Raw genomic sequence first — 17,753 nt, forward strand, 5'->3', positions numbered from 1 at the left:
TTCCCTACATACGGCAAATTCTTGACTCATTAGTAGTGTCTAGGTAAAGAAGAACCTAACTTTAGACCCCCAAAGGATAAAACAAGGGAGAAATAATTGAAAAATGAAGAACAAAGGGTAGCTATGATATATTCGTGTATGGATTAAATTTTACAAGATTTTCATAACTTATTACTCACTCTGTTTCAAATTACTTGTTCATTTTTGAATTGACACACCTATTAAGAAAACAATAATTGATATAGTGAGTTTACCATTTTACCCATATTAATTATGAAGTTGATGAATTAAAAACTAGTTCTACCATTTTCAAAGTAATTAATTGAGGATATAATGGGTAAAAAAAATTTGTCTTTTCTTGATTTGACAAAATGGATAAGTAATTAGGAACAACTAAAAAAGGAAATGTGGACAATTAAATAGGGACAGAGGGAGTAATATTTTAATGAAGATATTAGGACTCATTTGGCCATAGATTGGGGGGGAGATTTGACAAATATTATTTGTCCATACGACTTATCACTATTCAAATAATCTAAATTCTCAAATGCTAGAAAAAAAATTAGTATTTGGGTCAAATTAAATTGGGAACTTTTTAAAATGAGTGAAGTGTCAAAAACACATACTATGTTCTTTATTTGAGTTTTCATACCTAAATTATAGAGAGTATGAGTTCTATATCTAAACTATCTCCCATTAGTTTGAGAAACACATATATCTTTTACTACACTCTCTTGATGGTGTGTACTACACTCTCTTTTTTATTTTAAAAAAAATACCACATGACACTCTACATGGATAAAATATTCTATCTTGATAAAAATAAATAAATTATTAGTATTAGATAAAAGTTAAGGATTAAAGTACCACGATTCTGAAAAAAATAAAATTAAAATATTTTTTTACCTGACTGCACCACCTCCTCCCACAGTACCCCCACCCTTTTTTTCAAAAAAAAAATCTTTTATAAAAGTTTTAAAAATATTCTTATTTCATCCACCCCCTCCAAAAAATAACTTATATTATTTTTATTGAAAAAGGAATAATTCCTACCCATCCCACCTAACCCTCTGCTTCAAAAAATAATCTTATTTTGTGTTAGATATCTATATATATTTTTAAAAATTCATATTAATTGTGTTCATTGTCATAAATTTTCACAATATTCATTATAAATTTATAATACAATTTACGGATATTTTTAATAGTTTTTAGAACTTATGGATATATATCATATATCTTTAAAAAGTTAAATATTTCTTCCAAAATCTATGATCAACGCATAGTGAAACTTTACCCAAAAATAATTTATCAAAAATATTAGAAAATCTATGGTCAAACACTTGCTAAGCCTAGCTATTATTATATTAGGTAGCATTTATCCAATCTATTAGGGACGTTTCGACCCTTTTTCATTTGTTATTTGACATGAAATAAAGATATCAAATCCAATACATAGATTTATATCTAAGAAGAATAGATCACAAATTTATTTTCTGAAAAGTATAATCAGATTTCAAAATAACCAATTAAAGGATTTGCCTAATAATTTCAAAAACTTCACTTTCAAAATGCATCTTTACCAAAAGGAATGGAATCCGCGGAATGAGATACTCTGTCTCATTTTATATGATATAGTTTGAATTTTGAGAGTTAAATAAGAAAAAATTTTATCGTGATTTATTCTTATGCCCTTTAAACATTTTAATTTTTAATTCTTATGACTTATAGTACCTTTTATTTCATTTTTAAATATGTAAAAAAAAACACAAAGATTGTATGTCCAAATTTACGGTCAAAATAAAAAGGTTTGACTCTCAAAATTTAGATTATGTGATTCGGGTTATGTTTTATTTAGTTTCTAAATATGTAAAAACAAAACAAAAAACACAGATTGTATGTCTAAATTTACGGTCAAAATAAAAAAAAAGTTTGACTCTCAAAATTTGGATTATACCATATGATTTGGGATAGAGGAAGTGACACTTTTTGCATTCAAGTTTTTAATCTCAGAAAAAATGTCATCATTTGAAGCGTCTATTAACTCCAACGTTGTGAAAAAACTCAAAGCACTTATAGTAGATGATGACACTAGCTATAACTCGAATGATCCTCAAAGCACTTCTAATGAAATTTGGTGTGGAAACTCATGAGGCGAAAAATGGCCAAGAAGTGATTCTTGCTCATCACTCCGGTGCATGCTTTGATTTGATTTTGATGGATTTATGTATGCCAATAATGAATGGTCGTCAAGTATGTTTCTATAAATCGTAATTTAATTTTTTATTTGAACATCTTAATTTTTTACCTATAATTCAAGTAAGAAATATTTTTTATTATGCAGGCAATTAAGGAACTTCGAGATATGCATGTTTGTAGCTTGATTGCGGGGATGACTCCCAAGAAAAAGAAGAAGAGAAGAAATCATTCATGGATGCTAGCCTTGATTATTATTATCAGAAGCCGCTTACTATTCATATACAATTCGCGATCTTGTTGAGAAAATTAAGGGAAATGCTTAAGTCTATCAAAAGTATTTGGTTTGATCCATATGTTAATCTATTGAGAGATTAAGAAAATAAGTCAGATGACTAAAGTATGTATACCATACTTACAATTACTAATAAATTTGTTTTGGTAAAATAAAAGGTTTTTTGCTTTTCAAATTGAGGAACAGTGTAATATAAACACAAGTTACAAATCTTAGTTTTTCTGCTTTTTGTCTTTTGTCTTGCTCATTACCTCGTCTCAACTTGGGCTTGACTTATTGTAGTTTGTTACAAACACAAACACGAATATAATTAGGCACATTCTTTAATTAACATTTTAATTTTTGTCATAAAAATATTTTATAAGGTAACACATTAGTTTGCAAAAGGGCAAGTAGTGATTTTACGAAAACTGCCTTCAAAATCTCTTAAAGACCTTGTGGCTTTTGTAGAAACTATTTTGGGTGAGTTGATCTAGAATAAATTTCGCAATTGAAAATAAGCTACAAATACAATACAATACAACACAAAACATAATATGATCCACATGAGTTGCTAAGTTAGAATTTTCGAGGAAAAGATGTTAATTGACTCCTTTTGGACAAGAGTAGATTCGTCTCTCTAATCGAAATTGACACTAGTAAATATAACACAAGGATCAATTTATTCGTAATAGTATTTAAAAAAATAAAAGGGGAAAGAGAAGGAAAAGGAAATAGAAGCAAGTACTTATAACCAACTACAAAATTGAGAAATCAAATACAACTCACAAGAGCATAGAACCCCATTAATAGGGACCTGCTCTTTAACTAGCATCCCTTTGGGAACGCCACACGGGAGGAAGATAGAAAGGTAACCTATGACACCAAAGAAATACGTTTTTTTGTTCCGCGTGTATTCATGAACAACAGAAAAGAAATGAAAGAAAAAACAAAGAAAGGGATATCAATTCTCGAACTCTAATCCAGAGTCTTTAAACTTGAGAAGTGTTGTTTGATTAATTCGATCTTCCATTTCAAGATTCAAGTAATTCTTCCAATCGCCAACAATCCCTTTCCTGAAATAACTACCATTCGGAACTCCGTAAATAACAGAGCCATTTTTATTCACTTCCAAGTTCCTCAATCTCTCCAAACTACACCTCCACACAACTTTTTCCAAATCCTCTTCCTTCTCAAATGGCTTCCCAAGAAACAACCCCAGTTTCCTCACCTGCTCTTTCGGGTGTTTTATCATCTCTTCGTATTTCAAGAACAGTATCTTCTCAGGCCTTTTCTGACTTTCTGACCAATAACCCAACACATTTTCAAAATACGGACCATATTGATGAACCCCTGTGCAAAACTCATCAACCACCTTTTCCAGGGGATAAGGTTCTTGATTTCCCCTGAAAATGGAATTGAAAAAATGCCATAGAGAGACCAATGTGTCCTTTGGGTTCCGGGCTACGCAAACAATTTTGCAGTTGGAATTCATGATGGAATTTGGAAGAAGATTGAAAGGCAAATGTGTGTGGAGAAGTCTTGGAGATGGCGTGGAATACAGATCAGGAGTTGGTTTTGTGGAGTAAATGGAGGATTCAATGGTCTGAACATGAAATTGTGGATTGTCTTGAGTTAACAGATCTTCGTTTTCCGGTATGTTATGATTCTGGTGCAAGATACAGAGACAGAGGGCTTTGAGCCAAGTCGTACCGGTCTTTGGAGCTGATGCTAATAAAACATCATCGTTCCCAGCTTGGAAGGAGGAACTAAATTTCATGGCACATTTGATTAGGCCGGGCTCGAACCAGAACCCTTGCCATTTTCTAATCTCCATGGCATCCCAGAACAGAGCACTTGGCAGCTCGTTTATTAGAGCAGCATCCTTTTCCTCTGATGACTGCGAAGAATCGATGATATTGGAGTTTGATTCTTGAGCAGCCATCAGTTGGAGTGAAGAACAGAGATAGATTGATTGGGTAACACCTAAATATATATATATATATATATATATATATATAGAGAGAGAGAGAGAGAGAGAGAGAGAATGGCTGCTGCAAAAATGAAGACTTTGGATTCCCTGATTAACGCAGAAATATTTGTTTATCATCCGCAAGGAGAAATTATTTAGCTATTTTGTACGAGTCAATTTGATTTCCGAATACTGCATCGGTAACTGTTAACCAAAGACGAGGATAGAATTTCAACTTTATGGGTTCTGACTTTATAATGATGATTTTAAATGATAATAATTGAGTTCAAAAAATCTACTAAATTCGACTAAACCAGCATACGGGCAACTAGCTCTGCCCCTAGGTCTAACCACTAGGTCTAACCAATGAGGTTACAGACAGAGAAAAAAGATGCTGTAACCCAGCATCTGCGCCGCGTATGGGGGTTAAGGCAAGGAATACAAATACAATATATATAAAAGTTAACTTTACGTACTGAAAGTTTAAAGGTTATGAAAGCATATTACTATTATAATATCAGTATAAGAAATATCTCATGTTAGGTTTGGGCACAGAGATATTGTTTTTATAAGCCATGAGCAGAATTTTTTATTGTTAACTCTGTACGAGTCAAATTTAACTTTCCAATGCTACATTGAAAGTTGTCTTTCATTGTGCACCTATACCAGCATGTCTACACTAAGAGTTAGATCTATAAAATAAAAGATCCGGTAAATAACTAGCATCGCCATCTATGGCGCCAGGGGCGGGGGCGGGACATACAATATACAGTTCAAGGAGTCTTAAAAAATGACTACACCACCCCTGTTTTTGCATTCGATTCGGTTTAGGTTTATGAATTCATATCTTCAAAAACTGAATCTGAAAATTTTCCAAGTGTTATACACTTGAATACAAGGGAGGTAGATACATTATTTATAGAGTATAAATACTGTATAAAGATTTATAAACGTTGTTGCCAAAAAATGTTGGCTGTGTGTGTAAACTAACAATGTAGCATATGTAAGTTCTGCACTAAGTCGAAGGATTGATGGATTGATGGGATAACATTCAGGCAGAACCACACCGCCCCAAGTCAAATTGACCGTACCTGCTGGACTGGTCTGGTTAGATTAAAGACTCTGCCACATCCAGACATGCTGCTCTGTCCTGATAAAATGAAAATGTTCTTGACTATTGAAGTACAACCATCTGTTACATTCACAGTGGACAGCATCAAAAACAGAAGGGGGACATTGTTTTGAAGATCATGGATCAAAACTTGGGAAATCAAAGTCTTCCTTATACAACAGACTCCTGGAAAGCAAGGGATGTTAAATTGTTAACTAGCACATAATTAAAGCAAGCTAATTAAATTGTTAGCACAGTATAACTGTATCATATGTTATTTTAATAACTCACTCGCATTTCTATTTGCTTTTGTTTTATTTTGGCTGTATATATGTGTAAACATTCCCTAGTTTACAATTATCTAAACCCTATTTTACCTAGTCAAAATCTCCACATAGTTCCAGAAAACCCAATTACTTAAGAACTATTGTAGGAAAACAAATGGTGCTTTAGATGTTTTAAAGAAATATTTTCCTGTTTTCATAATGTTAGTCTGGATAGTTATAGGGTCATAAATAGCTCTGAACGAAAGTGAAAGAAGACATTTGAAAACAACTCTTTTTTGTTGCCATATCCTAGAAATCATTCCAAAAGATACTGAAATGGAAACCTTGGAGTACTAGGAAGTAGGCGTAACTGCTTTGTAGATTTCTTCAACAGCCTTTGGATGATTAAAATCTGCCAAAAACGTGACAAGAACAAAAAACTATAAGAGAAGCAAGATTTAGGATTAAGGAGACTGGCTGTTTTCCCAGAGTTCTGCTTTCAAAGTAAATAAGAAAGAAGGAGAAAGATCAGCCTCAAAACCTTACCCTTAGGCTGAAATTAGAATAGATTCAGAAAGGCAGTCATTTAGGGAGCTTTACATGTCTTGTGGACACCCCTTGCGATCAGAGACTATCTTTGGTACAAATGCCTCTAATATAGTACCTGATGAAGATGAGATTCTTCTTAGCTTTTTCTGAAGGGAGCTCACTGTTTTACAGGTAAATATCAACCCCAGCATATCTTTCTACCGTTAGTCTGATGGGAAAATAGGTATGCTCAATAAGTGCCTGCAAACATATCTGAGATATGTCGCATGCAAGCAACCCAATGACCGGACTAGATAGTTATTTGGTACTTAGAAGCTTTTTATTTACCAAAGTAAGAAATCTGTACATCAAAATGCGACTGGACAGAAAGCCCCTGCTTGCACCAAATCAAACTATCAATCATGCAGAGTAGAAATCTAAGGACTTAAAAGTTCCAGCTAACTGTGGCTTAGCTCCTCTGGAATGGACTTCTTGGACCACTTGTCTGGTGTATATTTATGGTACAACAATTTCTGAAGCATTGTATATGGTGTTCAAGAAATAGAGAGCATCTCAATGTGTAAAAAATCAAAAATACTTTGTAAGGTCCACACAAATCATGTCAACTCCTTAATAACATCTCAACAAGGGCAAAAGTGAAAAGTAAATATGAAAAATTCCCAAGTAAAATAATGTATCGATCTTTATGCCAAGGGAAAAAAAAGAAGAAGGAAATTGTGCTGAACAAATAATACCTGATTTAGTAGCTAATGCTAAATAACATGGCCAGTGGTTTGCTTGGAGACTGGAGATGTTATTCAAAGTATATAGGCTTTCGGTCATGACCAACTGTTGAGATGAATACTTTAGATGAGAATATAGAAGAATTGGTCTTTTGACCATTTGACCATGTGGTCTCTATCCTATGCATGAAAAATATCAGCAAACCTATTAAAAACATGTCCGCATACGAGTTGGCTGCAGTTTCGAATTCTCAATGTAATTCACCACTGAGATACACCAAGGGTAAGGTCATTAACTGTCTCATATAAAGATGTATTTCTGAAGCTGCATGGCGAATCTATGCATGATCTGCAAGAGTAGATGATGTTTGACGTGTAGTGAGGAGTGGCGGCAGAGATTAATTGCAGGAATGAATTCGAGTTCTCTTCCACGTCTTATCATGGCCCTTACAAGATTGCACTTTACATTGGCAAAACCCAATATCTCTTTGCTGAAACCAATTGGAGCTGCTTCTTTTGAGAACAAGAACATGGTCACATTTAAGGAGTTATTGCTTTTTGACAAAACAATCATGATTTACACTTTTACTCAGTTAGATGAGCCAATTCTTCTTCAAGAAGCAATTGATTTCTCATCACCCTAGTAGACACTGAAATTCCTGAACCCATTTCACCAATAATCTCCACAAGAACAGATGCCATCTTTGAAATGATGATAGCGATTGACATCTCTGATAGTGATTTCTCTCTCTGTTAACTTTGAGATAAACTTGATTGCAACATGACAGTCCTCGCAAACTCGGAGGTTCTTGGTGATCAACAGCTTTGTCCCTGGGGGTGTACTAATTAGTCCAAAAGCAATCGCTAGCCTTTCACTGTGGCTGCACACCATTCTGCTCTTCTCGTCATCTTCCACATCATGGAAAACAGGCATAATGTTTGGGGCATAGCCAGCCTGTACCATTCGTGCTCCTAAGCTCTGTAGCTCTGCATAAATCTCGTCAGACATAGGATGAGATGTATCCCCAGAGAGAAATGCATGTACTTTGTTTTTAACTTCAATCCAACTATACGCGGTGGTTTTCTTTACACCTCTTTCGTTCATTAGTTCTCTAAGCTTTGCAACACCTTCCCATCTACCTGCTTGGGCATAAATATTTGAAAGGATCACGTAATTGCCTGCATCATCAGGCTCAAGCTCAATCAACCTCTCTAATGCCAATTCTGCAAATTCCACATAACCATGGATTTTACATGAATTAAGAAATGCACCCCAGACACCAGCATCCGGCATAACTTTCATCTGCGTTATAAGTCCATAAGCCTCATCTAAGCGACCAGAATGACCGAGGAGATCAACCATGCATGTAGTGTGCTGAATAGTTGGTTCAATTCCATAATCTTTTGCCATTGAATCAAAATACATCCTCCCTTCACTCAACAGACCTCCATGATTACAAGCTGATAAAACACCTACAAAAGTTATATGATCCGGCTTAGCTTTGCCAACCATCTCATTAAACAGACCAAGTGCTGCATTAGCATGACCATGCATTGCATATCCAGTGATCATAGCATTCCAAGAAACAACTCTTTTCTCCTGGAGTCCTTCGAACAAGATCCTAGCAACCTTCACAGACCCACTCTTGGCATACATATCCACAAGTGCTGTCTTCACTTTGTCAAGAGAGTCAAAACCCTGTCTCCAACTATACCCATGAAGCTCCCTCCCCTGTCGAAGGGCTGCAACATCAGCAGAAGCAGAAATTGCAGTCACCAAGGTCGCCTCCGTGGGTCTAACACCTCCGCACGCCATTTCACCACATAAATCCAAACAATCCTCAGGGTGACCATTTTGCGAGTAAGCAGCAAGCATTGAATTCCAAACAACTACATCCCTCTCAACCACATTCTCAAACACCTCCCTCGACCTACCAACACAACCACATTTAGCATACATGTCAATAAGAGCAGCACCCACAAAAACATCCTTATCCCACTTCGTTCTCTTGGCATATTCATGTATATCCTTCCCCACTTCAATCGCAGACAAGGCCGAGCACGCTTTAAGTACAAACGGAAAAGTAAAATTATCAGGCACATGCCCATAATCAATCATTTGATAATACAGAGAAATTGCAGCCTCGTACGGTCCATTCCAAGCATACCCACGAATCAAAACATTCCAAAGAAAAATATTTCCTTTAGGAATTCTATCAAACAGGTGATGGGCATTCAGCAATTTGTCACAAACGCAATAGAGATTAACAAGCTTTGTTGCTAAATTGATGTTGTAGCCTAAACCCGTGAGGCATAGATGCGCATGGAGCTGCTTTCCAGGCTCAACTGCTTTTCGACCAATGCAAGATTGGAGAAGAGAAGCATAATGTTGAGTTGGATTTTGTGAATACTTTAAGTGTTGATGAAAGTGATGAATTTGAACAATTGTGTGCTTACGAGCCAACCAACTTGTAGTAATTGATATCATTTGAATATGTTCTCTACGAGGAAAAAGGAAGAAGCAGTGTGTAGGTTGCTGTAGCGTACAAGATCATCATTCACACCGTTGAGTAATATAACACCTCCATATTGATCGTTACATCACCCATCCTAAAGTGAAACTTTGACGTCATCTTAACTAGTGAAGTAATCAAACTATGATCACTAATATGTGATGACATCTATAAACATCCTACAATTTGAATAATTTAATCTTTTTTAAAATTCGTAACCAATGAAATATTTCTTTACAAGGTGTCAAAACTTTTCATCACACATTCTCGTATTTTTAACCATATTAACAATTTCATCATATATATCTAGTGACCTATAAGTGAATTATTCAAATAAAACAAATGGTTTTAGAAGACGAAACTCAGATGGTATGCATAATTACCTGCCATTAAAAATACTTATATGAAAAATACGTATAAGTAAACTTAAATGTTAACCTGGATTGTTACTCCAAGAAGATTACAAGCAAATCAAAACCAAATTATTAAATATATAAAATCTTTTAACATAATATGCAAGATCAAACATCATCAAAATGTTTTAATTAGTACTATCATACAATGCCATGCCAACTATTCATCAATCACATTCAGGCTATTTGTTGAAGTCAAAATTGAAAAAACTAAAGAAGACAAAAAGAGAGTCTAAGAGTTTAACTAAAATAATATAGCACTCAAATAACAAGATCGCCTAATTGTAGATATACATGTTACAATTTTGACAAGATCCGAGTTTTGAAGAAAAGAATAGAGTGAATTCCAAATTTCAATAGAAGAAAAGAAATATTATAGGCTAACATCCGACATAAAACCAATCTTATAGTGGAGTAGGTTACTAGAAAAATCACAATTTATATGTTAATTCAAATAAGAATTTGTCTTTATGCCACACTTATATTTTCATCTTGCTATGACTATGTAGTGGGTAATAAACAAAATGGAGTTGCTCGGATGGTAAGACTCACTTTCAACTTGAAGGTGTTAAAAATTAGTGCATTTTAACGGTCTTTTTAAATGTTTACTTCTGCCCTGTTTAGTTTACTGAGTCAAATAAATCAGTTCCTATTTCGTAGGAAGTCTACCTAGATAGGAGTCTTAGTAAGTTACAAGAGTATTTTTAGGAGTTCAAGTTAGTGGCACAGTTTATATAGCTGCTGCATAATTGCTGTAAACCAGAGAGCTTCAGGAATAACATTCTCTCTGTTCTATTTCCGTTATACTGCAAACTTCTTCTTTATCTGCTTACTTTTTGTTTTATGGTATCAGAGCAAGGTCGTTGATCTGATTATTTTTTCCATCTTCTTGTCTATCAAGTTTTATTAGTCTTGTTGGAGGAGATTGAAAGTTGCAGAGAAAGAAAAAAAAACTTGTGCAGTATGGAGTCGGTAAATGGGGGAAACAGTTCAAATGCCCAATTTGGTGTCGAGAAGCTTGTAGGGACAAACTACAAGTACTGGAGAATGTGTATGGAAGCTTATCTTCAAGGTCAAGACCTGTGGGATCTTATTGTTGGTGCTGAAGCAGAAATTCCAGCAAATACTACAGAAAATGCAGAACCACGGAGAAAATGGAAGATTAAATGTGGTAAAGCACTCTTTGCTTTGAGGACTTCAATTGGCAGAGAGCTCATCGACCATGTACGTGATGTTAACTCACCAAAAGAAGTTTGGGAGATACTTGAGAGATTATTTACAAAAAAGAATACTGCTAGGCTACAACTGCTGGAAAACGAATTGGCAATGCTAACACAGGGGGGCATGTCTATTTCTGAATATTTCTTACGAGTTAAAGGAATTTGTGCTGAAATTTCAGAATTAGATCCTGATGAGAAGATCGGTGAAGCAAGATTGCGGCGATTTCTTATTCGAGGATTAAAGAAGGAGTACAGTCCGTTCGTCACCTCCATTCAGGGTTGGACAAAGCAACCTTCAGTTGAAGAATTTGAAAATTTGCTTTCCAATCAGGAGGCATTGGCAAAGCAAATGGCAAAAAGCTTTGAACCAGATGCAGCTCTCTTTTCAAAGGATAAAAATAAAAAGAAAATCGTATCCTCGGAAAGCAGGAACAATGAAAAAGGATCCAATGGTGAAAAAACTACTGGTGGCAACTTTGAGAATAAAAAGTGCTATAGATGTGGTAAAATTGGACACATCAAGAAAAATTGTAGAGTGAGGATCTCAAATGCAAATGTTGCAAGTGAAAATAATGGAAACGAGCAACTCAAATGGGAGCAGTGCTTCACTGTAGAAGTAGATGAGCAGAGGAATGATGATGTAGTTCAAGCTCTCTACAACAATGATAACTGCACACAAGAATGGATCATTGATTCTGGTTGCTCTCATCATGTAACTGGAAATGATTCTCTTCTTTCAGAGTTGCGCCAACATAACAGAGAACGAGTTGTTGTTACAGCAGATAACTCGACATATCCAGTAGCAAATGAAGGAGTCCTGAAGATTGACGTTGGAGCTACAGGGGCTGTCAAGTTGAATGATGTATTTCATGCTCCAGGCTTGAAGAGAAACTTAGTTTCAGTTTCTCAAATCACTGATTCTGGAAAATATATTCTATTTGGTCCAAATGATGTGAAGATTCTGGACAACGTGAAGAACATATCTGCTGATGTTGTTCTTACGGGTGAAAAGAAAGGTTCATTGTTTGTCATGGCAGTAGGAGAAGCCTATGTGAAGAAGACAAGTCAAACAGATAGCGCAGCAATTTGGCATGCTCGACTGGGGCACTTGGGATACCAATTGTTGAGGCAAATCTGTTCAAAGAAACTGGTGGATGGTCTACCAGCTCTGCAAAATATTCATGAAGATGTAGTTTGTCAAGGTTGTCAATTTGGGAAATCACACCGTCTCCCATTTCAAAGATCAGGAAATCGAAGATCCACTATGTTTGAACTGGTTCATACAGACTTGATGGGACCAACAAAAACAACAAGTTATAGTGGTTTTCGGTATGTCATGATACTTGTAGATGACTTCTCAAGATATACATGGGTGAAGTTCTTGAAAGAGAAGAGTGAAGCCTTGTCAAAATTTGCTGAATTTAAAACTGCAGTGGAGAAGGATTTTGGGGTAAAAGTTAAATGCTTGCGTAGTGACAATGGAGGAGAATACATGTCTGATGCATTCTTTAAATATTGCGATGACAATGGTATTTCAAGGCAAATGACATGCCCTAACACCCCCCAACAGAATGGTGTTTCTGAAAGGAAAATGGCTCATCTTGCTTCTACAAGCCTTTCCTGGTTGCATGATAAAAATCTCCCTCGAGAGCTCTGGGCTGAAGCTATTCAATGTGCATGTTATGTGATAAATCGTTTGCCTCCATGGCCAGGTAAAGCGAAATCCCCTTTCGAGATTCTATATCATGAAAAGCCAAATGTAAATTACTTTCGAGTATTTGGTTCAACTTGTTATGTTCATATTCCAAAATCCTCTCGAACTAAACTTGACCCGAAAGCAAAAAAGTGTATCTTTGTTGGCTATGATTCTTATAGGAAAGGGTGGAGGTGTATGGACCCTGAAACCAAGAAATTTGTCACTTCCAGAGATATTGTGTTTGATGAAATATCATCCTACCATTCTGCCCAGAAAACTAACAATCAAGAAATGATTCTTGATGTTGATCAAGAACCTTTGGAGCTGATTCCAGAGAGAAATATGCAGGCTTCAATTAATGATGAAAGCTCAAATTCAGATGGTGTTGAACAACAAACCGAAAGGAGGTCAGCAAGAGAGAAAAGACAGCCAAGTTACTTCAAAGATTATGAGGTACACTTGAACAGCTGCTCGATTACTTCATGTTTCTTTACAGGAGTATTGGATGAACCTGTAAGCTTTGAAGAAGCCAAGGGTCATCCTGAGTGGGAAGCAGCTATGCAAGAAGAAATTGATGCTCTGAACAAAAATCAGACGTGGGAGTTGGTGTCGAAGCCAGAAAATTGCGAGCTTATCACTTGCAAATGGATTTTTCGTTTGAAGAAAAATTCAGATGGGGTTGTCGACAAATACAAAGCTCGGCTTGTCGCACGTGGTTTTTCTCAAAGTTATGGGCTGGATTATGAGGAAACATTCAGTCCAGTTGCAAAAATGGTAACTGTAAGAACCATTTTTTCACTTGGAGCATCTATGAACTGGAAGTTGTGGCAGCTTGACGTAAAAAACGCTTTTCTTTATGGAGAATTGGATCGTGAAGTGTTTATGGAGCAGCCAAAAGGATATGTCTCTATGCAGTATCCTCATTATGTTTGCCGATTAAAGAAAGCGTTGTATGGCCTTAAACAAGCACCACGTGCTTGGTATGGTAAAGTTGCTCAATACTTTATATTTTGTGGTTTCAAAGTTTCTGATGCTGATTCTAGTCTATTTATTAAATTAGAATCAAATGTGCATCTGATGGTCTTATTATATGTGGATGACATGATCATTACTGGTAATAATGATGCTGAAATCTCAATGTTGAAAAGTGATCTTTCGGTTCGATTTGAGATGAAGAACTTGGGGGAAGTGAGCTGTTTTCTTGGTCTGGAAGTTGAAAAAACAGATCAAGGATATTTTATTTCTCAAAAGACATATGCAAGGAAATTGTTGCAGCGCTTTGGCATGGGGGAGTCGAAAGAAAAAGCCACTCCAATGGAACCACATCTAAAGTTGATGAAAGCTAAAGGAAAGCCATTAAAAGATGCCAAAAACTTTCAGCAACTTGTTGGTAGTTTAATTTATTTAACTATCACAAGACCAGAGATTGCTTACTCCGTTGGAATCGTTTCTCAGTTCATGCAGTGTCCAAGAAGTTCACACCTTGATGCAGCAAGGAGAATTCTTCGTTATGTGAAGGGCTCACTTGATCATGGTCTTATGTATAGAAGACATGAAACTTTTATACTCAATGGATTTACCGACGCGGATTGGGCTGGAGATGTGAATGATAGACATTCAACTTCAGGGTATTGTTTCAATACTGGTTCAGCAATGGTATCTTGGTGCAGCAAGAAGCAACCAGTGGTAGCATTATCTAGCACTGAAGCTGAGTATGTAGCCGCAACTATGGCTGCATAAGAATGTATGTGGTTGAAGAGACTAATAGGAGAGATGCTGTGCAAAGTTGATTACGCCATTCAAATTAGATGTGATAATGAAAGTGCTGTCAAGCTTACATCAAATCCAATTTTTCATGGTCGAACGAAGCACATAGAGGTTCGTCATCACTTCATTCGAGAGAAAGTGTTGGATCAAGAAGTTATTTTGAAAGGAATTTCTACAAATGAGCAAGTCGCGGACATATTTACAAAGGCCTTAATAAAGCCTAAGTTTGAATATTTCAGGGCTGCTCTTGGAGTTATTGACAGTAAGCATGCACTAAGGGGGAGTGTTAAAAATTAGTGCATTTTAACGGTCTTTTTAAATGTTTACTTCTGCCCTGTTTAGTTTACTGAGTCAAATAAATCAGTTCCTATTTCGTAGGAAGTCTACCTAGATAGGAGTCTTAGTAAGTTACAAGAGTATTTTTAGGAGTTCAAGTTAGTGGCACAGTTTATATAGCTGCTGCATAATTGCTGTAAACCAGAGAGCTTCAGGAATAACATTCTCTCTGTTCTATTTCCGTTATACTGCAAACTTCTTCTTTATCTGCTTACTTTTTGTTTTAGAAGGTTGTGAACACAATTTAGCAAGGGACAAAAAGGTGGAAGCTCTTAGAGAGAAATTTATAAAATAAAAAAAAATAGTGGTCAATAGGTGCATATCTAGTCCTTCATTTCTGATTTTTTTTGTGTAGCTAATTGTTTCATCTTCTTTTTTTAAAGCAATTACAAAAAGAAGAAAAATTGACATTAACGGTTGGTTCCACTTGTTTATGTTAAATTTTTTTTCTTTTTTTTTTGGGAAAAGGGTCTAATATACCCCTCAACTTTGTCATTTAGAGCTGATATACCCCTCGTTATGAAAGTGGCTCATATATACCCCTACTTATATACAAATGGCTCACATATACCCTTTTCCTCTAACGGAAATGAAAAAAAATAATTCAGGTTAATTTTTTATTATTTTTTAAAAAATATATAATCCCATATGAGTATATTTAATCCTCCTCAAACATAGATATTTTTTTAACTTTTTTTTTTGGTTTCAATGACTAATTTAGATTTATTATTTTGATGGTCAAATTTATTTATGTTTCACTAATATTCTTATAAAACTTATTATAGACCAAATTGTTTTCTTCAAATACAAAAATTAAATTACAATATAGACCAAAAAAATAAAATTTTAAATTATAATATGGCCACAAAAAAATAGTTTTAAATTTTTTTCTTTACACTAAGGAATGAAAGAAAAAAATAAAATAAGAATAAGAAACTCAAATAATTATAATAAAAGAAGTCAAAAAATAATTTATGTATAAAAAAGATTAAAATATAGCTTGAACTTTGCTAGAAGAATCATATATACCCCTAAATAATTTTTAAGAAAATTAAAAGTCAAAAATATAAATTTAAAACTAACTTTTTCACTTCCGTTAAATAAAGGGTATATGTGAGCTCATTTTGTAACTGTAGGGGTATATGTGAGCCGTTTGTATAACGGTAAGGGTATATATGAGTCACTTTCATAACGAGGGGCATATCAGCTCCAAATGACAAAGTTGAGGGGTATATCAGGCCCTTTTCCCTTTTTTTTTTACCACATTATGACTGCAGAATTAAAGACATATTTTTTGCTTGTTGGAATGATGCAGAACTTTGCGTCACCAAGACTATAATAACTTAAAGCATGGACCTCCTTAACCTTATACAAACATTGAAAAAAATTGTCTTCTCCAAAAAGTCATTGAAACCACAATTAGGAAACCTAAATCCAAGCATTCGTTCTATTATTTTGCCAAAAAAGAAAAAAATATATACCTCAAGAACGGAAAAATACTTCGTTTTAAACTTTTCGACAGACTTGTGACAAAAGAATTTAGAAGGTCTCGTCTTGCAGGCAACATCAGCAACGAAAATTAGGAACAAAATTGTGTGAGTTGGGTACACTCTGAATCTAATTGGTAGACTGCATAAGGGTTTTAGATCAGTAAGGGTAAAGATAATGAAAACAACACTGTTTGTTAAAGTGAGAGGATAAATACTAGATGTGAGCATAGTATACATTTTATATAAAAAGAATTTAATCACTTTCTATAAACAAGCATAATCTCCTTGAGGTGTAAAGAGGGAGTCAGACATTGAAAAAAGAATCAGATTCAAGACATGTCAGAATTCAGAGCCTCTGAACAATGTGAATCATTGATTTCCAATTTAGAACATCAGATGCCTCTATATGTCCCCTATAAAACATTAATTTAGCATATATTACTCTTAAAATACAGAAGAGTGTCATCTAGCCACAATAACATTAGAGAAACAGATGTTGAAAATTCCGAGATGCAGCTCCAGTCACAAAGCTGCATCTCTACCAAATCCATTGCTAGATGGTAACAAATTGTCAAATGGGTATTCAACTTCTAGTAGAATCACTGTCTTGGCTTTGGAACTGCTCTAATATTAGGTTACAATTGTTAATTGTACGCGCATCAACAAGGCCATGGTTCCACAGCTTCATCATGAATAATCTCCAACACCTGCTGTATTAAATATTAGACGATACATAAAAGCTACACTAATGATGAGCAACATTAGAGTATATGACAGCATGATACTGTAGATGGTGAGCAATTATCACGTATTGAGATAAACCCAAATCAGCAATCTGAAGTAAGACCAGTCTATCATTAAATGTCTAGACGTATGCTGAAAGTACTATTACTGCTTCGTCAGATCCGAGAAAACATGCATTTATGTGACGCCAACAATAAATTTGCTAACCACTTTGCTATAGTGTTATACACTAAGTAAAGATAAATGAGCCACCCCAAAAAAGTAAATAAGATAAACTCAGAAATTCCAAAAAAAGCACTGTGATCGATCAACTCTCCAATACATATTATTAGGGGCCGTTTGGTGTAAGGGATAAAATTATATAGTGATAGGATAAGAAAATAGTGTTGGGATAGAAATTTTCTATCTTGTTTGGTTGCCATGTTTGGGATAACTTATCCCGCCATTTATATGATGGTGATGGGATAAGTTATCCCATATACAT

The 17,753-nt window shown here is 35.1% G+C and overlaps 2 protein-coding genes across 4 annotated transcripts; both read right to left on the reverse strand.

Moving 5' to 3' along the window:
• Positions 1 to 3,295: 3,295 nt before the first annotated feature.
• On the reverse strand, positions 3,296 to 4,437 carry LOC125860332 (cytosolic sulfotransferase 5-like). Its single transcript, XM_049540273.1, has one exon. The coding sequence runs from the start codon at positions 4,413 to 4,415 to the stop codon at positions 3,435 to 3,437; it is 981 nt and encodes a 326-aa protein (XP_049396230.1). The 5' UTR covers positions 4,416 to 4,437; the 3' UTR covers positions 3,296 to 3,434.
• An 832-nt stretch (positions 4,438 to 5,269) lies between these two features.
• Positions 5,270 to 9,711, reverse strand: LOC125860330 (pentatricopeptide repeat-containing protein At3g46790, chloroplastic-like). Of its 3 annotated transcripts, none has more exons than XM_049540263.1 (2): positions 7,103 to 9,711; positions 5,270 to 5,739 (listed from the first exon to the last, which is right to left on the reverse strand). In XM_049540263.1, exon 1 carries the CDS (start codon positions 9,576 to 9,578, stop codon positions 7,761 to 7,763), a length of 1,818 nt encoding a protein of 605 aa, XP_049396220.1. In that variant the 5' UTR covers positions 9,579 to 9,711; the 3' UTR covers positions 5,270 to 5,739; positions 7,103 to 7,760. The 3 variants fall into 3 exon arrangements, with proteins under 3 accessions (XP_049396220.1, XP_049396221.1, XP_049396222.1); XM_049540264.1 differs by lacking the exon at positions 5,270 to 5,739 and adding an exon at positions 6,018 to 6,231; XM_049540265.1 differs by lacking the exon at positions 5,270 to 5,739 and adding an exon at positions 6,257 to 6,483.
• Between the last annotated feature and the right edge of the window lie 8,042 nt (positions 9,712 to 17,753).

The sequence above is a fragment of the Solanum stenotomum genome, chromosome 3 (assembly GCF_019186545.1).
Source record: "Solanum stenotomum isolate F172 chromosome 3, ASM1918654v1, whole genome shotgun sequence".
Taxonomy (NCBI): Eukaryota; Viridiplantae; Streptophyta; class Magnoliopsida; order Solanales; family Solanaceae; genus Solanum; species Solanum stenotomum.

Coding starts and splice junctions, on each gene's coding strand:
- LOC125860332 (XM_049540273.1), bottom strand. CDS start 4,415: ATGGCTGCTCAAGAATCAAACTCCAATATCATCGATTCTTCGCAGTCA.
- LOC125860330 (XM_049540263.1), bottom strand. CDS start 9,578: ATGATATCAATTACTACAAGTTGGTTGGCTCGTAAGCACACAATTGTT.